Source organism: Telmatherina bonti, assembly GCF_933228915.1.
Source record: "Telmatherina bonti genome assembly, chromosome: 1".
Classification (NCBI taxonomy): domain Eukaryota; kingdom Metazoa; phylum Chordata; class Actinopteri; order Atheriniformes; family Telmatherinidae; genus Telmatherina; species Telmatherina bonti.
The window spans coordinates 10,671,853-10,692,812 of NC_136619.1; the positions used below are offsets into that span (position 1 = coordinate 10,671,853).

Sequence of the window (20,960 nt, forward strand, 5' to 3'; positions counted from 1 at the left end):
GAGAGCAAGACACACGTTTGTGTCCACAAGTGAAGTGATGCCTTCACACTGTTTTCTGATGTGTTGCGAGCTCATTACCATCATGCAAAATGCGAAAGTGTCGTCTCTTATCTCAAACTCTACCTGATAAATCTCCACATTTTCAGCAGACATCTGTGGAGAGCGTTCCTACATTGTTTTCTCTTAACGAGCAAAAACCTCTTTTGCTATCTAGACTACACCCACTCCTGCTTGGCAATCATCCTCTTCTCTCCCTCTTCACCCTCCTCTTCTCTCCCGAAGGTCTGCAGATAGTCTTACTCATTATTCACCTCATTTTGGCTGCAATCAATACAGAGAATGTAGGGAAGAGTAGAAAGAGAGCTGCATGGTCACGCTGTTTACCATTGTGATGCAGGAGAGATAAAGACAAACAAAACAGAGCAGCTGAATAAAACGTGTTTCATACAGAGATAGGCTTGATTTCATTGCATTAACATGAATGGAATGCACAGAAATTGTGTGACCTGCTGTGAATCAGCAACAGCAAAGAGGGAAAGCAGGTAACGTGTGATCACTGATTAATAATACCTCATGGAAAATCTCATCGCACAGATGCAAGGGTGACTGGCACAAACTGACAGAATGTAAAATCATATATCACGACCCATAATAACTTAAATACAAGCATATGAAACCACATGCCTTAAAAATATACAACACATAAGCTAAAAACAGTATAGTCCATTTCTGTTCTCATGATGGCTTCTAGATTCAGAGGATTCAAAAGGAAAATGCACAACAAAGTGACAACATTTATAATACATCAACATGTCTTCAAATGGGATTTTCACCAACTTTCCAGTTCAAATGTAATCAGTGACCTGGTGACACCACTTTGGCAGGGGAGCATCAGCAGTCACAGTTGCTCTCTACGAGTTCTCTGTTTTTCTTCTTTACAAAATGCATTGGTCAAGTACTCCAGGAGGTAAACACACATCACTGGATGCAGTTTTTGTGTGTGGTGAGCATTCGTCCCTGAATGGCTTCTGTGGCAGCGATTCCTTCAGAGGCCACATGCCGCAGACTCAGAAGTGTCGGAGGTCTATGGCTTCTTGCTGGAGCAGGACCTGCAACACTGCTGCCCATAGAACTTGTGGTTACAAACACCATGTTGGGGAACCAGGTGACACCAACCAAAGTGGTCGACGCAGTGTTCAGCTGCAGGAAAAAGCAAAAAACATAAATAATTAAAGCTGCAGCGGCTCATTATATTGATTATTTTTGCCAATGTTACTGAAGTACGCAGAAAATGTGGTGACAGTCTAAGGATTTTCAATGATGACATAATAAGCCTGCAAAAAAGTAGCAACTTTAGTTATTTTCACATATTTTTCCACAGTTGCCGATACAGAAACGATGCTGTGAAACTCCTGTTTTCTTTGCAACATGCTGAGAATAACAGGAGTCTCCTAATTATGTTGATACGAAAGCTGCATCTGTCTGTTCATATCGAACATAAAGCTGACATCAAACATCTGTTTACCTAGACTGTATTTATAGGATTTCTGTTTGCTTTGTATGCATACGATTTTAGCATCAGGATATTATTTCTATTCTTATTATTATACTATTACTATGACTATTTGTGTTTACGTGATTATAATATAATATAATATAATATAATATAATATAATATAATATAATATAATTATATTATATTATATTATATTATATTATATTATATTATATTATATTATATTATATTATATTATATTATATTATAATTAATTAATATAATTATATAATATTTTAATAATTATTATATTATATTATATTATATTATATTATATTATATTATATTATATTATATTATATTATATTATATTATATAACATATTCTTTTTTATTAGTACTTTTAAAAATAATAATAATAATGTTCAATGACAGTAGAGTCAAAGCTATACCTAACTTTAATGCTAAACAATGGTCAAATTTTGTCTCTAAATGTTTAACATATCCGTCTACTGTCTTTTAAAAATATGCATTTTACATGTATTTCATTATTAAAACACTTACTGTCTCAGAAAATCCATAAATCCATAAACAGATTCCATAAAATGAACTAATCTTTTTTCATTTATTTGGAAGTATAATTTGTTTACTTTGATAAATTAGCCAAAAACACAGGGATCAGAATTTTACACAATATTAACTTATTCATTAGCAGATTTTGTGGAAGTTTAACATCTCTACCATATTTCAAGCATTTCTGAAAGCAGCTTCTGAGAGGAACATGACTGTATACTTTATATAATGTAAAGTTGCTAATTACCAGAGTGAGTGAGCTAAATGCTAATGAAGACTTGTTAATTAGCTCTAACCATTTTCGACACCACAGCAAACAGCTTATTTAAACAGCAAGCTACCTCCTACCGAACCTCTGTCAGCAAGATTTCCCTAAACAAAATACCTTTTTAGGACAACCTCACAGTGTAAAAAAACACTGTGATAGATAGCTTACCAAATCACCCCTTGCATTGCCAATATCTGCTGACAGAGTCATTTAAGTCCCATAAAGCGATCATTAACATTTTCTGTAGGTTACACTGTTACACTAGCCAACGAATAATAGCTTCGTTTGCTAAGATGCTAGAGAGACTGGAGAGATTTGGCATATTAGCATGCAATAGAGCTAAACTTAGGTTAATTGCTATGATTAAGTGATTACTTATCACGTCAGTCGTTCTGGATAAAAACATCTGCCAAATGACTGTAGAATAGAATGGAGCATTGTGGTTTAACAATGACAGCAAGCGAATATGTAGCAAAGAAAAGTCATCTAGCACAAAGAACAATGTAGGAAATAATCAAGATAGTTAATAGATTTCACCAAAAGTCAGTTATAATGGGTCATTAGATTAGACTATGACTCACCCGCTGAGGCCCATGATTATTGTCTGACTTTTATCTATGCTAAAGGTCAGGGAATTGAACAAATCTGTATATGGAAAGTGCAAAACCCAGCTGAGCTACTATGTTTTTAGATGGGGAGGAATTCATGAGGAGAAATCTTGGAAGCTGGATAAGTCTGCCTTTTTCTCTCTGAGGACTTTACCTTTCAGTGTCGGTCCAGCAGCTATGACCCTGCTGCCGGACCGTTGGGCTGGAGCCGGGGGAGCCGCGGGGCAAAAATGTGTGTTGCATGCCCTCGAAGTGACAGGCCTCTGGTGGTGCAGGCAGCCGGCTGCAGGGCGACCTTGTCGGAGACACTGGATGGTTCGAGTCTGAACGCCCCCGCCACAGGACACAGAGCACTAAGACATGGGCAGGATATAAGCAGCAGGGAGACAGAAAGAAAAGATTTAGCAGCATGAACAGAGAATTGACAGGAGGCACTGAGATACAAATAGGAGAAGCAGATGAAACTCTGAAGCACAAGGAGTAAAAGCATTCGTCATAAAAGGAAGACAGGAAGGAGGGGGATGGATGGATGGAGGAAAAGTCTATGCCGAGACAAAGAACAGATGAAGAATACAAACATCCTAAGCTGCATGTACTCGCCCCCCAGCAAGCTCTCAAGAGATATATTCTCCGATGGAAACATACAGGCATCAGAAGCTTGAGATCAAGCAGAATGAGCCACTGTGCTAAAAGAGGTTGCCCCTAAGACTTTTTGCATAATAGATGATGTAACACAAAGCTCACACAACCTACCACCAAAAAGACTCTGAAAGAGAGTGAAGCTTTGGATTCCATGTGAGGGCCATTCCCCGTGGCCATTATTCTCCTGCTGGCAAAGAACTACACTACATCTGTCAGTTTACCACCTACGCTCTACAGTCTGCCTCTGAGGTTACAGAGCTAGAAGTGTTACCACCGCTGATCTCATGTCTTGGACTGAGGAGTTTTGGTCATGACTAGATAACGCCCTATTCATGCAGAAGCTTGAAAAGAGAGAGAGCCTGATAAACTCCAGTTATTTATGATGAGGAAGAGAAATGTTTATTATTATTATTATTATTATTATTTAACCATTCAGCCGGAATAGGGTGGATTGCCGTCCGGGTCGGGAGTGAGGTCCTGCCTCAAGTGGAGGAGTTTAAATATCTCGGGGTCTTGTTCACGAGTGAGGGAAGGATGGAGCGTGAGCTCGTCAGACGGATCGGTGCGGCGTCTGCAGTAATGCGGACTCTGCGCCGGTCTGTCGTGGTGAAGAAGGAGCTGAGCCAGAAGGCGAAGCTCTCGATTTACCAGTCGATCTACGTTCCTACCCTCACCTATGGTCATGAGCTGTGGGTCGTGACCGAAAGAACGAGATCTCGTACACAGGCGGCTGAAATGAGTTTCCTCCACAGGGTGGCCGGGCTCTCCCTTAGAGATAGGGTGAGGAGCTCGGTCATCTGGGAGGGGCTCAGAGTAGAGCTGCTGCTCCTCTGCATCGAGAGGAACCAGTTGAGGTGGCTCGGGCATCTGGTTAGGATGCCTCCTGGACCTCCCTGGTGCTTCCTCCTCTGGGCTTCCCTACTTTGGCTGCTTCCCCCATGACCCAACCCCGGATAAGCAGTACAAGATGGATGGATGGATGGATGGATGGATAGAAACATTCGTGCTGAAACAACCCACAATCCCATCCTGGTGAGGAGGTTAAGGAGCCCTGCCTGATGGATACCAACATATACTGTGGTTTTATTTACAGAAGTGTGATACTATCAGTGTAGTGTTGGACAATATTGGCATTAAAATGCAATATTGGAACTTATCGGTATTGGTTTCTACTTTTTCAATGACTCAACATTTACATAACATACAGAAACCAGATATCAAACTCATCAGCTCCGTCTCTTCTAACTCAAAGTGACAAAATATAAGAGATGTCATGTATAGTTTTCCAGATTTATTTGTTTGTTTGGCACAACTCACTCCCAAAATAGTGGTATCGGTTGATATTGGTGTTGGAAATTAAGAGTTGGACAAATTAGGTAAAGTGGGTATTATTTAAAAAAAAAAAGGCAATATCAAACAGCTCTAGTTTTAACCTTTTGATTTGTTTTAAACTAGTTTGATTCAAATCTAATCTTGCAAGCTGCTGATTACCCAGTGGGATAATGGCGGCAACACCTCACTACCTAACTGCCAAGCCACATTCCCAACAAAGTGATATGAAATCCCTCTTGGCAGCATGGTACGAACACATCGCAGGTGTAATCATCGAATGGGGTTACACATGTGGGAGAAAATTTCCAAACTGGCAGATTTTCAGCTGGAGCCCACATGGAGCACTAAAAGTACCGTGTGAAGATGGTTTTGGACCAAAGCGGACGCAGATGTACCTGCTGCCAGGGAGATGAGTACCATCCTAAGACCACAGCGCTGGTGGTTGTTCTGCCAGGGACCACCTGCGGGGGCTCTGGGCATGGACCTCGGTTACACACTTGCTGAAGATCCACCAAAGGCTTGGCCATATTCCTGCACCTCCGTATGGGGAACTCCACGTACCTGCAGGAGAAGACAGACTGTCTGCTCAAAATTACAATTCCTACGGAGATTCCCATTTAAAAAACACAGAAAGTATGATTCACTTGATGGCACACAGATGACATAGTTGGGCTCTCCAGTGTGTGTGCAGGTGTGTTGAGGTGCAGAGGATGACATGGTGTGTGTTTGGAGGCACATACCCTCCTTGTGAGTCTCTCTCCCCACAGCGAAGCTCTCTCCTCTGGATGCCTGAGCCACAAGACCTGGAGCACTGAAACATAGAGCAGACAGGAGGTGCCATTTTAGAAAATGAACTCTGAGAGTGTGTGTGTGTGTGTGTGTGTGTGTGTGTGTGTGTGTGTGTGTGTGGATGTGGAGGTTTCCTGTTGCACCAGACACAACAGGCCCACTTGTCATTGTCATAACAGAACCAAACTGCTACATGTTATACTGAGTATTTGACAGTTAATATTTATTATGAGCAGACAGACAGTATAATTGTCTGTACTTTTTCCCCTGCTAGCTTTGAGACTTTTCACTTTTTAGTTTTCAGAGATTTAGATTCAGAGATTTAAAGCTTGTAGACCCCATTTCTCCCACTCAAACTACCATACTTTACCTCAACGAGAACACAGAGGTTTGTTTAGCAGATCAGAATTTATTGGTGGGATTGCCTGTTAGAGAAGTGGGGTGGTCCAAGAGTCTGCGGCCACAGCAAAATTCTGTCACACGGCCATGGAAATTCATATCACCAAGGCCTGGTCCCAGTCCTTCTCTTGGCTCTACCTGCTGTTTTTCTGTCTACCGGCGTCTGTCCAGGACGTACCCTGTCTCTTGCCTCGTAGCAGCTGAGAGAGGCTCTGGCCCCCATCTGCAGGCCTGTCTTGGAGTAAGTGGATATATAAAATAGACGGATGGGTGGATGAAAATAGGGTCTGGGGGTCAATTTAGATTTCAAATGAAGCTGTCTAGTTGTGGTCTCTGAGGATGTGGAGAATCTTTAATCCACTCATCAGGAGGGTATGAGGCTGGTGTGTGGGCTCAGACATACCAGTGTGTCACAGAATACAAAGCCAGCATAAGAGAAAAAAAAAACTATTTACAGATGCATTCGAGCTGGAAATGTGGCAGTAAGAGAGAAGCATGTGTGAGAGGATGACCGGAGGAGAAAATGATTGGGTGAGGAACTCCGAGTGAAACATTGTGATGAGAATATTCCTCCTCCAGAATGAGGAGGAATCATGTCCAATCTAACCATGAGCTGTTTTATATTCTATATGCTACATAGACATAAGCTGTGTCTGGTTTACCTGTCAGGCCTTGTGCACATGAACATGGGAATTTTCACTTAGCTGCTGACATAAAACCACTTTCTGTCCATAGAAGTAAAAGAAAAAAAGCACATTCAGACACCAGCACAACTTCCACAGTGACTTTTAACTGGTACGAGTTCCTCATACTGGACTCATTACTGTTCAAACTACTTGTCCAGACAATCTAAAGGCCTCCGCTGCCATATGCGATCCAAACTCATGTGCTCTATATCTGGATGTGCAGCTACTTTTCTGACGTTACGGATCTCTTCCTCCTAATGTTCAGACGAAGCAAATCACTCAAATGCAACAAAGAAAACTCTTGTTTTTATTTTTTTTTTAGCAACAATCACTTTGTACTTTGGGTTGTTCCCCAACTAAAGGTCTGATTTGAGTCTTAAAACTGGCAACCTGAGTTGGACACGGTAACGACGAACTCCATTACAGATAGGGAAGCATTTACAGTTAGTTTTATTTCTACCATTTTATTTTATTGTACTTATCCTTGATTTATTAAGGTAATCTCTAAGAGACTTCTTTTTTTTTTTTTTTTTTAAATCTGTTTCAAATAGAAAAATAATAATTAATATATTCATAAAACTGAGGACAGGTGATGCCAAACTGCACCAAAAGGGCCATTTTGGAGACTTCTGAACTCAAACTCTCCGTTTTAGAGCTCACAGTTGCAGAGATCATTTTCAAATATTGGACTATGATTTGTACTTAGTGCACACAACAACACAGTTAAAGCTGACTTATGCTCGACGCAGAAGACAGACCATTTCGTCCGTCTCCTGCGTTGGTTACCTGCATAGTTTTGTCGGTTTCCAGGAGGGTTTAGCTTAACGTAAAAATAACGGAGCAATGCGCTGAGTTGTAGAGCTGACATGCAACAAACAAAGGAACAAAAAAGAGAAGTTGAAGAGGAACAGGAAAAAGACAACATAGAAACCTCCAAATAAAATGCACCAGAAGAAGTTTGAGGAAAAAAGAAAAAACATGGTTTTCTTCTTCAGCTGATTTTGGATGGTTGTAAACAACTTTACTGCGGTCAATTACAGCTACCAAATGGCGTCAAAAGTTGCAGGTGACCTCTGAACTCAGCACAGCCAACTAGTGGATAAACTGACTTCATAACCATGGCAACGTAAAAGGTGCATAAAAGTATGAGGGTGGTGACATCCGTTGTTAAAACAGACGTCTATATTTACATAAGAAAAGGAAAAACATGAGCCTTAATGGGGTGTTGTTAGGGGTTAAACGGTGCATGTGCATATGGATGGTGGGCAGAATACACACATACAATCCATGTGTTTGTGTGTCACATGGGACACTGAAGCCAAGCACCCCTCTAAGTGCAGACATCTTCCATGCAAACCTAACGTTGGCAGTGCAGAGCCTTCATGGAGCCCTGGAAGACTAAAAGTATTCCTGACGTTAAGACTCGCTCTTCAAGCATCATCAGATGTGACATGAGAAACCTGAGCCCAGGAAACTTGTCTTTTAATAACAAAACAAAAGAAAATAATTACTCATTTTTTTCCATTCCTTTTTAGTTTCAATTTAGTTAGAAAGTCAAATTTCACACACAGTTCCTGCCCATTCCAAACACGACATTAGTGTCACAGCTTTTCATTCTGTAATTAACCATCAGTACCGTTACTGATTACCCATTCATAATCATTATGTTCATTATTTGCCACAATTAGACAATTACTCATCCAGTAAACAAAATGTGTGCTACACCACGACCACAAACCTATCCTGTTGGAAATCTGGAAATCCGGTTATTATAGTGGTGAAAAATCCTTGGTTGCTTCATGAAACTGATTTAAAAAGTTGTGAATAATCAAAGTGCAGTCAAGTCAAAACAATATTTTTTTCTGCTCTAATCTGTTCCACTGTTTCTTTACATTTCCAGTTACATGCGTACACTTCCCACACCTCTGCTGTCCTCTACCTGCAGCTCACTTTGAGCTTTTACCAGCATCACTCAGCATGTTACAGCCGAGCAGTTACCATAACTCCTCATGAAGCGTGTTGTTTTCCACCCAGGCTGCTGGCAGTGAAACTGTCTTCTCTGCTCTCCATAAATGGTTCCTAAAATGTTTAGATGCAAAATAAGAAGTTTTTCCTTTTGGACCTTTCAGGAAACTGGCTTCAAAGCTGAAGCTATTTCTTAGTGAAGTTGTGTCTGCATGTTAAGGGACAGGAACACAACATTACGCGACTAAAGAAACCCAGAAAGTGAGATTCTTTGCCACAACTTGACTAAATTCTGTCTCCTCCTCTGTCTTACCTCTCCCCAGGGAGTGGGAATCCACTGCAGCTTGTCGTTCTTGGGGCAGCGCCGCAGGACGCAGGTCTCTTCGGCTTTGGGTCTGTGGTGCTGTCTGCACATGCTGTCGGGCACCACCACCGCTTTGGCACCCGGATCAGTGCTGCGGCAGAACACGCTCCTCTTCCTCAATCCTCGGCCGCAAGACTTGGAGCACTGAGAGTGGACATGGAGGACGTACAAGTCAAAGATGCAGATGTTTCTCAGGATGTTTCCTTCAGTAAGGACATGATTGATGACAGGTTTGATAGGAAATATGCAACTTCAGGATCTCGTTTGATAGTTTTAACCTTCAGCTTTCATCACGCTCATGCCTCAGGCCACGTTAACAGAGGTGAAATCCTTGGCACAGATACTGTGAATGCATCTGTTATTCACCACGGGGTGGACAAGCAAACCGAAGGGCATCGCTTTGATGGCAACACATTATGGCCTTTCATTAAATACAATGAGCCAATAGCTGTGAGAGGAATGCGACCCTATCCACGTCTGGACCGACAGGAAACGGTACCGCTGTAAACTCCATGTGAACTTCACAGAGACGGACAACGGAGTCAAAGTGCTCCGCCGGGACGGGCAGCCACTGCCGGCGGGGCCGTTTATCCCACAACGTCCCATTCATTTATCAGACAAAAGACACACACAGGCCGGTGCATCTACATGCACAACTGCATACAACCCACTCGTCCCCCCCCCCCCCGACACTGAAAGCTTCGACTGATCTTTTCAGGGAGGCTGAACTCATCTCTGTGTGACCGCAGACTGAACCTGGACTGGTGTTACAAAACGGTGCATGTGCACAACCCGAGCATCCGATAGAGGTGAGTGAAAGGCAGCCGGATGTCCACATGGCACGAGTCACAGCAGGTAACAGTTCCAGAGGCTCTGACGACCTATCAGATGGGCTGTCAGGCTGCTGGTATAGAAATATGAGCAGGGAGAGGATGTCTGATGTGTTATGCACTTTGATCCACAACCAGATAATAGCCAGAGGCGGAAATGAAACAGCTGAATCAGTCTGAGTGGGTTTGCCGAAAAAAAAAAAAAAAAAAAAAAAAAACTTACAAAAAACAATTTGTGGAATTGTTACAAATAGTTGCATCTGGTTCATAAAAGCAGGTTGAATCAGCACAAGAAACTGAAAACTAAGTGCAGTGTCGAAAGGAAACATTCTTCCACATGTCCAACAGAGGGCAGCAGAGCATTTCGTTTCACTTCAACATCTGACAGCATTTGGGTTATGTGTGTGTGAGTGTAGGTGTGTGTATGTCTCTGAGGTTTGCTATCATCCAGATTTGTAAATATTTCACTGTGTTTTAACCTGAAGTGGCTTTGCTGTGATTAAAAGTCTTCTAACAAGCTCAACAACTGGAAGGAAGTAAGCAGCTGCTTTGTTTCGACATGTTTTCTGTTTAACCGGTGCAGTAAAGTGGCCGACATGCTGTTCTGCTGTTGTGCTCAGTGGCTCATGGATGCACAGCGTGCATAAGTTATTGCTATATTTTAATGGACAACAACAAGAAAGCAATAACGCTGGAGCAATAAAACATAAAACCCTAATTGTTTTCCAGTAGTTATGATGGGAGTCAGAAGTATAAACTACCAAACCTCTAAAGTGAGTAATGTGAGTTCCTGGTGTCATCTGTCTGTTTCCTGGTTACAGCTAAACGCCTTTTCAGCAGCAGGTATGATTCTTTTTTATTATTTCAAACAATAAACATAAAATTTGTATTATTTATCACAGATTGGTTAAAATATTTCAATTTGGATCTGACAAAGAGTTAAAGCAGAGCTACTGATCTAACTCTGCATCTTCAAGCTGGTTCCAGCTAAGAACCAATTTGTTTTTCAAACAGAGCAGGGGCTGCAGCCTCTACGATCCAAAGAGCCATTTTTCACATAAGCCTTGCTGAATAAAACTAAATTAGAGCAAAAAAAAAAAGAAAAGAAGACATTTAGAAAAACAGCTTTGAAGTTTCTATAAAAATCTACTATGGGATTTTTTTTTCCAAGAATTTCACATTTATTTCTTTATTCAGGTTATATATGTAACATTTTTCTCTCTCCTGCTGCTATCACTTTACATCAGACTTTAGTTTTTCTCTTTAGAAATAAGCAGAGGATGCACTACTGGGTTTTAAACATGGTGGTCTTAATGTTTAAAGCGGTTTAGTTGTCTCCTTACTCCCACTTCCAGTCCAGTTCTTCGCTTTGGCCCCGCAACGAGTTGGTTCCTGAGTGGAACTAGTTTTCTGTGAGGTCGATGCAGAAAGGACTGGTTCTAAGTCAGGCCTCGGCTTCGAACCAGCAGTGGAAACAGTTTGGGGGAAAAACCTCAGGAGAAAGTAAGACTTGACCTCTCGGATGAAAACTTTGGAAACCATGGCAACAAAATGCTTCTTCACCGTTGGCAACGCAGCAACCTGCTAAAGAAGATGATCCGTTCTGATTGTTTAACTCTCGACTTTCCTCTCAGGGGTGAAACGTCAACATGGCGGAAGGCCTCTGCACATGTCAGAGAGACATTCTGCCGTCACTTTTCTGAGTTTGGAGCATTTTCCAGCGAGAGCGGGAATATAAAGCATCCAGATAAGAGTTTCATCCAGTAAAATACTTCCTCTGCAATCCATCCTCATCTGAACTGGGTGATCCTGCCAACTCAGGTTTTATGTCATATGTGCCTACCTGAGACCAAGACCCGGTGCTCCATTCTGGTGGGCAGGCCTGTGTGTGGCATGGCTGGACCTGGGCAGGAGAGATAACAGGGCAGAGGGAATGCAGCACCACCTCCTCTCTCTGATAGGTCACCTTCCTCAAGCAGCGCAGCATCCTGGTCTGTTGGCCTCCTCCACATGAGCGACTGCAGGGCCCCCAATCTCCGGCCGCCCAACTGTGGAGAAAGAGAGGGATCATAGAGGGTTTGCAGACATTGGAAAACAAGACGAGTCCGGCAAAAAGGCTTTTTTACTCTTAATCATGAAACCAAACAAAACATGAATTAATCCATAAATTATTAATAATACAAATCCAACAGTTTCTAATAGCGGCTTGTTTTAGGGTGATTAAAACCTTTAAATATTGATTTAACCTGGATGAAATCTGTTTTTAAATGATTTTTGATTCACTTTTCAAAATAACATTGATAGAAAAACAAAAACAATTTAATAATATGTTTATTAACCATTTATTTGAAAGAGACAGCCATAAACGTATAATATGGTCGTAAATACGCCGGATTTAGCAGGTTGCTGATTTCCATCCGCAGTCCCATAAACAATGAAAATGAGAGAAACAAAACAAAACAACACAGCTCAGGTAAAGCATGGCTCTGTGACATGGATAAATAAAGACATTAAACAGGCAAAATGACAATGTTGCCCATCAGGAATCAAAGCCAGAAGTCAAAAAGTTAACTGGAAAATATAAGTCAGTGTGGAGATGGGTCCCAGATTTTGTGGAAAGAGCACAAGTGGAACGGAGCATGAATGCATTCATTGGGAATACAGCTTGTTATGATGTTATGGCAGGATTTGTGACTGCCAGCCTGTCCCTGGAGGGCAGGATATTCCTCCCAGCAGCAAAAATCAGTAGCTGAAACTGTCTATTTTAATCATTCATTCATTATCCCAACAGCTTGGTCCGATGAAGTCTCCCCCAAAGACTGCTGGGATAGGCTTTTTTCTTTTAGGAAATTTTTGTTTCAAAATTTTAAAATGGATATTTTTGCTAAAAATCTTTTTATTTTTTTAAATTAGTTAAAAATATTTTATCGTAAAAAAGTTTTGGCAAGTTTTTATTGATCTTTTACTTGTCATTTTGGGCATTATAGCACCAGAATGATGATCTGGCTACTGTGTTGTGTTTTCCTAATTGAAATTAAGAAAAATGAAGCGCAAAAAAAATGTCGAATCAGGCCTAAAATTTTCTCAGTTATTTCTATCTTAAAGAAGAATGAAGTTACTTGGCAAATTAGCACCTTTTGTTACTTGGTAATGAATATGAATTGAAAATCTGTTTGAATCGAGAAACGATTTTGAATCGAATAGTCACCCTAAAAATGGGAATCAAATTAAATTGTGAGTTGTTGTTGGATTCACATCCCCAGAAATAATCCATATGCAGTGCATTCTTACGTACATTCTTCTAGTGCAGGACCCAACATAATGGCAGGAGTTTGTATCCAGTTAATTTTCCAAGACGGTGTGACATATGCATGATGGACAACTCTGAATTGAATCTGATCACACAAAAATATTTGAGAGGAGTCCCAAAGCCCTTTGCCAGTTCGAGTCCTTCGCTCTTTGCCAAGGTTCTCTAAAGCCTGTTTAGCGACTTGGTGCTCGGAGCTGAGCTGCAGTTTAGACCTCTGTTAAAGGAACTGATAGATTTATTAGACTGTAGGAAATATAAAGTGTCTTTTGTGGCATACATGATAGAGTCTGTCATGGAGTTGGTGTTATTCACAGTAAAGTGTCTCAAAAGAATTCATCCTTTCATAGGCAAAAACATGGAATCTGGCCTCTAAGCCTCACCCAGATTAACCAGCCCAGAACTGTTCCAGACCTTAAAACCTCGGTCATGACAACCTGGCAAAAAGTAAGGGTCATTCAAAAATACGAGTGAAAGGAAAGTTTAGATGGGTCTGGCCTTTAAAAAGACTAACAGACCTCCAGGCTTTAACCAAACTCAGCATGATGGGGTGGCTGGTGACTTTCTTGACTGCACTGATCTCTGTGATAAACAACTAATTGAGAAGGGGAAATCTGGATTCAACATCGAGCCAATATGAGAAAGGATCATATGTCACCGATCTATCGCTGGAAGACACACTGCAAGTTGGTAGAGTTAGAGATTAGGTGAATCTAAGCATATGAAGCATCTGCATCCTGACTTTGGGCTGCTGTTTGCTCCATTTAAAGTCACTTAGCCAGTCTTCCAACACCTCAATACCCTTTTAGACAACAGCATAGGGATTATTTGTAGAGGATATAACAGTCTAGGTAGAACATACATTTTAATCAAGACAACCTTGCGTAGGCAAGGGATGGGGAGAGGAGCTCTAAATCTGTCTTTATGACATTCAGGAGGGACACAAAATTAAGCTTAAACAACTGATGATAAAGAGACGCCAGTATCCCAAAGTAAATGAAGCCAGCAGGAGACCAACGAAATGGAAAGGTTGTGTCTGGAACTGACGTCATTGGTCCGGGAGGCATAGCCTCTGATTCAGCTAGGTTAGTTTTGTGACCAGAGAATCACCAAAGGATGAGATTACTTTAATCAGACGAGGAATAGAGGTTTTAGTACGAGAAATAAACACCAATGCATAATCTGTGTGTAGGGAGATTTTGTGCATCCTCTTTGTACCGATACCAGATATTAAGGGAACCTTACTTATGACCCGGCCAGCAGCTCTAAAGCAACGTCAGAGAAGAGGACTGAGGGTCACCCTGTCCGTTGCAAAATTACATCCCAGTGGTTATAAAAGCAGCGACTCCAGAGTTACAGAGAACTTTAATTTCGGAAAATTTCACTGAAACCAAATTCTTTGAATATGAACGTTTTTCAGCATTGATAAAGAGACCACCAAAGACGGATCCTTGTAACTTTGTGATAGCTGAATGATATGAAGGAGTCTCCTCGTGTTACCTGATCAGAATCAGTCTGATCCTCTGTGACTATTCAGGGAAGCTATATTTGCTAATATTTTGGGGAGTAATTTCATATCTGTATTCAGTAAGGCTATTGGGGTAATATTCCCTTTCCAACTAATGATTAAGCACTAGCGCTGGGTGATTAATCGGATTTTAATCTCAATTACGATCTGGGTTTTCAACGATCATAAAAATGAAAGGGCGCCATTATTTTTCTCTTTACAGTTTCCTCTCCTGCTGTCTTCAGCTGCTAATCGAGCGTCTCTGGCATTGCAGCGCTGTTCTGTAAACTCCTCCCACAGCCGCTTTGCTTTCATTCAGACATTGTTGCCAACTTGGCGAGTTTTTTTTTTTTTAAAAAGCGAGTCCTTTGCTACGAATGGCCCTGTGCAATCCTTTGTTAAAAGCGACTAGCAACAAATTTTTACTGGAGTTATTAGAGACTTTTCTGGTGTTTTGGCGACTGACTTGAAGGCACATATTGTTCTGCAATTACTGTAAGGAAGGAGCAGCGGGAGCCTCTCCCATCCTAAAGCACTCCCAGGCGGCCAGTCTCAGTCGGCTCCGGCTGCAGGTCAATGTAGAATAACTGCAGTAGGTTGTGTAAGTTCACTACAACATAGTTTATACTATTGTCAGTGAGAACTGGCAGCATTATTTTTGTATAAACGCACACGTAGTTCGGCGAGTTAAACACTGTAATATCCCTATGGGGATACGGGGCGTTACCATAGCAACGCATTAATCAGCTGGTTCAGATCAGCTGTCTTTTAACAGGTGAATGAGAAAAATGCGCTGTAGCCTGACAGCGGTTGTTTGGCATAAAACGTACATTGAGGCAAATGTAAAATAACTCCTATACTTCAGCAAATGTTGTAGAAAAGATATACAAATGTGTTATAAGATATTTACTGTGTGTGTCCATGGCATAAGCTGATTAAACAACTCGTAACCGTGTGTTAGATGGTTATAATGCCCAACGCGGAGTCGAGAACACCACGACGCACAACGTTCTTTAATCCTTACTTAAATTTATGTATTCAGTTTACATCAGTATTTGCACTTTGTTTGTCTTCTAAAATATATGGGATCCTAAAGACTTTTTTTTTAAAAAAAGTCACGGTTCAATGTTAAAAAAAATTCATGTTGTTAAAGATAAAAGGATAATTGTGGTAAATAATCGAGATCTCAATTTCAGTCAAAATAATCGTGATTATAATTTTTGCCATAATCGAGCAGCCCTATAAAGCATCGCTAGGAAAGGGGCCTAAGAAATTTGTTAAGGATTTAAATGTTATGACTTTAAGAGAAGCAGGCAAACTGCTCTCACCAGTTTCAGACATTGATCTTTGTCAATGTACAAACTGGTAGTGCAGCTCAGAAAAGCAAATACACAAGCCTGAATATATATTTGTATGGCCCGCCCACTCCATCCACCTTTATTCATTTCTATTCCTAAGAAACTAAACATGAAAACCATATTGTATACAACTCTCCATAACAGCTTTCCCAGATTTCCTCAGCCAACCACAATATACACCACTCAATAAGGGCAAAGACAGATGTGGGCTGCCTCGCTTTTCTCCCCCCTTTGTGCCTTGTTCCTGTGTTTTGGTTTTTATTTCACACCTGTCCTCTCGGCCTTCATCACTTGATTTCCAATCTCCTCACACTTGTCTTTTCCTTGTCTTTGAATTCTGGCTTTGCCCCGTCAGAAAACCAATTGCTGCTTTCTAAAGTAGCTCCTGTCTTGGCATCAGGACCGAAGGGGGAGACTTCAACAAATGAGTGGTCTGACAACCACATGCTCGGAAAAGAGAGAGCAAACGAGAGAGGGAGGAGATGGACAGATGGCTCTGTCCAGCTCTGAGACGACATGTTACCGCAGAGACCATGCCTCCATGCTGCCCACTTGCTTCAGGGAGGGAAAAACTGCTTTAATTCCTTTTCAAATGCCGCAGACAAATGAAGCGGCAGGACAGAACTGCAATTTGGAAATGGAAAAGCTGTGGACCATTGGGAGCAGAAAGCATTGGTTTGGGACTTTCGGCCTGTGAGCTGTTTGTTTTTTTTCCCCTCTGTTTTCCCTGACTTATAAATAACAATATATCATTGGGGGAAAGTGGGTGATGGGCCACTCTGCTTTGCTGCAAACCACCACTGACCTAGCTGTAATTTGTATATCTAAAATGTCTCAGAAGGAAACATATTTTAGGGCAGGAAGATTGCAGTGAGCGAGGGAGGCTCTGAGGAGCCCTTTTCGACCACAGACCACCAGACGACCTCACTATCTTATCCTTATATTATGTTTTGCTTATATTAAGATAATCTGCATAATTATTTCTGCTTAACCGGCTGTTATAGCTGGTCTCCTTGTTAATATGGATATAATACGATAATCCTTTTCTTCTAGTTTTTATTATGGTGATAGTGGATGACAAGATGATGATGATGATGATGTGAGCACACAAAAGCACACGGTCCATTCAGACCAGAACCTTTTGCCATAAAAACAGTTTCTTCCCCTCTCATCACTGCTTATAAGACTCATGAACACTCATAATACCTGAGCTGGACACTTTATAACTCCAGTCACTTACATGAGTCATGTCACCTCACTTTTAAACAAAAAAATACAAAAAAAAGTATGTATATATGTTAATTTCTCTGGATCATTATATTTGATATCAGGAATATTTGTAGAGTAAGTTACAAGAGCAGGACGGCAAACATGGGCATATAATCAGACATGTTCCTACATTTGTCCAGCAACAACTGAGTTGTCCATATCATTACCCATCGCATAAAGAGCAGTGAGATCTGTGCGCTGTCTCTCTGCAACGTTGCTGAGATGCATCCTGCTTTATAACTTCCCGCACCTGCTATGAATGGCCCTGTGCAATCTCAATACAAAAATCTTTTTGAAACCTGTGCATTATTTTCTGTCCTATGCAATAATTAGTTCCCTACAGTCTCCTGCCATTGATTTACAAATACTTACACATTTACATCCTGTATATGTATATGTATTCTGTTCATATTTATTTTACTTTGTGTATTTAACTGCTTAGCTCCCATGTAGCTTATTTAGCTTAACTTGTTGAACTTATTGAAGGTATTATTTGCATAACTTGTCTTTGGACAGACTTTTTTGTTTTGTTTGGCAACACCTGTGTGCTACTCCCTACTGCTACTGCCTCATATACTGGAGCAACAATCCAGTTTCCTCACTGAGAAACTAATCAAAGTTATGCTATTCTTACGGTTACTAGGCTTTTTGTTTCTTACTAATCTGACTGACTGTCCAGCTCTGGTCCTCGAGGGCAACAATCCTGCAGGTTGTTTAATTTATACCTGCTCAAACACACTTGAATAAAATGAATGAATCATTGTGCTGAAGTTCATCGGCCGTTAAATCCATTTAATTTGAGTCAGGTGTGTTGAAGCAGAAATACAAAGAAAACCTGCATGACGGTGGCCCATGAGGACCAACTTTGGACATCCCTGGTTTGGCCAAATAACCAAACCCCAGATGTCAGTCCCTCAATGAAACACTGCTTAATAAACATCTGCTTTTTCAGAAGTCCCATCCTCTCAGTTATGATATTGTAAACTTAGGAATGTTCAGATCTCCTTACTTTTGGCGGGATCTGTGACTAATATCAGTATCAGCCCAACTCTACTCCACATATTCATCCTTTAAAAGTGCAACAAAGCATTACCTTCCTGAGTCCTGTGGGCCACTTTTACATCCCTTTCAATGTCAAAATCAAAGCATGCCCTTTGTGGTAAATGTTTGTAACTGTAAATGTATTATATATTAAGTTAAAAATGCAACTGAAATGGCCTTGTAAAGAACTAGGGACCTGTCCAGGGTGTACCCTGCCTCTCGCCTGATGATTGCTGGGATAGGCAACCCTTAATTAGACTAAACTGACAGAGGATGAATGAATGAATGCAACTGAGAACAAAATGTCTGCTTTATTAGTAATCCTTTTGTGTTTTTATGGTAATTCACAGGCAAATAAAACAAACAATGCGAGCACTGATCTCATTTATTCAAAGGGATTGTCCCATGTGCTGCAATCCCATCACAGCAGAGTTTATAGATAGCGGGGAAGTTTTTAGCGACATGCTTTCTGTATGTTTAAACTTCATGCCTGCTTTGATGTACTGCCTTATCTTGTCGTGATTTCTGTTTAGTAAATATCCTGTTATCCTATCCCATCCATTGTCTTTTGTCTGTGCCTTTTTTCAGGTTGCAGAGGTGTGATTTTGATTTGTTTACATGGGTAACAGATGTGAACAGAGAAATCCCCAGCCTGAGGTAAATGGCTCTAAAGATGCAGTCTGTCAGGAGAAAAAGTCAAATGATGTCAAACAGCAAATGGAACCACAGGAGAAGCGGAGAAGGAAGAATTTCACAGACTTCAGAAAAGTGTGTGACCACATCTACTGGGCTCCGAGCAAGCCTGGATGATTGAACTGACTTTTTAAAATTCTCCCTGCATCCCTGTTTTATGTTAAGAATGCAGCACAAAGCGCAGTCCAGCTTCCTGGTAATGTGGGTATGGAAGGTTAAAGTGAGCCTTGAGCTACAGCGACTGTGTGAGAATGAAAGGGTGCAGGCGTGTGCATGGGGATACAACTGGTTCTCCACGGCTAGACTGACCCGGCCTCATGGGAATCCCGCTGTCTCTGCACAATAAAACATGGACAGGGCTGTCAGCACGCTCGATACACATCATGCAGATAAACAGCCATTTTTACATTCTCCGACTGTCAGACACTCGTACACAACACAGAACCATCCAACCTCATTGTCAATTTTTCTTTTCTGCCGGGCTCTTGAGTGCGTGCCCATACATCTTGGAGATCTTAATGCAGTCATTAAAGCTTTCATGCTGCTCACTCTTCCTGTGCAGCCCCCGGACGCCGGCCTGAACACAGCCAGCCCAGGAATGGTGTCCACCATTGTGTACATAATGAGATCCATGGATGTCAAACTGCTTTATTTTCTTGAATGGATAACCACTCTGATATCTGGACTATACCATTCTCTCCGCTCAGAAAAAAAGAAGCGAGGTCAGGACACACAACAAGGCTGTTTAATAGCTTTCGCCAAGATAAGAGAAATGGTATGCCGAAGATTAGGGGCAGGAAATGTCCTCTCGGGTGGTGGGAAACTTAGCAAGAAACAGAGGCTGTATGTTGGAGGTGTAACCGATAGCTGTCTGGCTTGCTCAGACCCTGACATCGGAGAAAGTTCTGTCCAGACTTGTTGCAACATGGCTAATAGTGAACAAAATCACATCATTAACATCAAACACAAGCAGCTCCTATTTCTATTTTTACCTTGTGGTTTGGAGTGCAAACACAATATTTCTGCATCATGTATGTAAAAAGAAGGGTATGTGCTTCTGAACTGTAAGTGTGCACAACATATTTGTGTTTGTGTGAAACTGTGTGTACTTTCTGTGAACCCAAGACACTGTTCTCTGCTTGTTCTTTAGGGCAGTGCTGTAAATCAAGCTAGCTCCAGTTCCCTCAGCCAAAGACCTACATAATGAAGGAGAGAGGCCATTTATTCTGTGCTGTTTCAACTTGTTACTCTGCTGCACTTTCGCCTGGTTTCCTTCTTTGTTTTCTGCAGTGGTCCCTGACTGCAATCACCTTTAAAAATACATTGCCATTAAACACACTTTTGGCACAACTGAGGGTAAACATGGGCATGAGTTTCATACTGAGAAATGTAGGACTATGATGAAACTACGTGGAAGAGTTTTTATCAGAAAAACTATCAGTTCAAGGTCTTTGTTATGTTCTTTCTTTTGTTTAGCTTCATTTCCTTTTTTTTCCTTTTCTTCAGCAGTTTTTGCAGTAAAAATAGCATTTTCACATGTTAAAGATAAAACAAAGATCACAGCAGGAGATCCTAGAGATGGTTGCAACTAAAAAGCTAGAAGAAAGCATACCATCTAAAATATATCTCAGTCACTGACCACACTAAAAGTTTGGGGTATTTATGCAGCATGCTAATGTCACTAGCAAGCTAGCAACATCAGTGCTAACATGCCTTTGTTCAGCATGCACACATCCTTTATATTACTGACATGTTTGCATACTTTTATTTTACATTTACTAATTAGCACATTATGCTAAAGGTCTATAATTAATTTTTAATGAATTGAAATTATG

At 41.0% G+C, this 20,960-nt stretch overlaps 1 protein-coding gene across 1 annotated transcript in view; it reads right to left on the reverse strand.

Annotated features, from left to right (window-relative positions):
- Positions 1 to 1,084: 1,084 nt before the first annotated feature.
- The window catches only part of adamts18 (ADAM metallopeptidase with thrombospondin type 1 motif, 18), a gene marked incomplete at both ends in the record, with an annotated part of 71,727 nt that continues 51,851 nt past the window's right edge, over positions 1,085 to 20,960 (reverse strand). Inside the window, 6 exons of the mRNA XM_079238498.1 lie at positions 1,085 to 1,200; positions 3,098 to 3,296; positions 5,313 to 5,478; positions 5,658 to 5,728; positions 9,070 to 9,264; positions 11,794 to 11,998. Of these exons, the coding sequence (XP_079094624.1) occupies positions 1,085 to 1,200; positions 3,098 to 3,296; positions 5,313 to 5,478; positions 5,658 to 5,728; positions 9,070 to 9,264; positions 11,794 to 11,998 (952 nt within the window). The remainder of the gene's footprint in view (positions 1,201 to 3,097; positions 3,297 to 5,312; positions 5,479 to 5,657; positions 5,729 to 9,069; positions 9,265 to 11,793; positions 11,999 to 20,960) is intronic.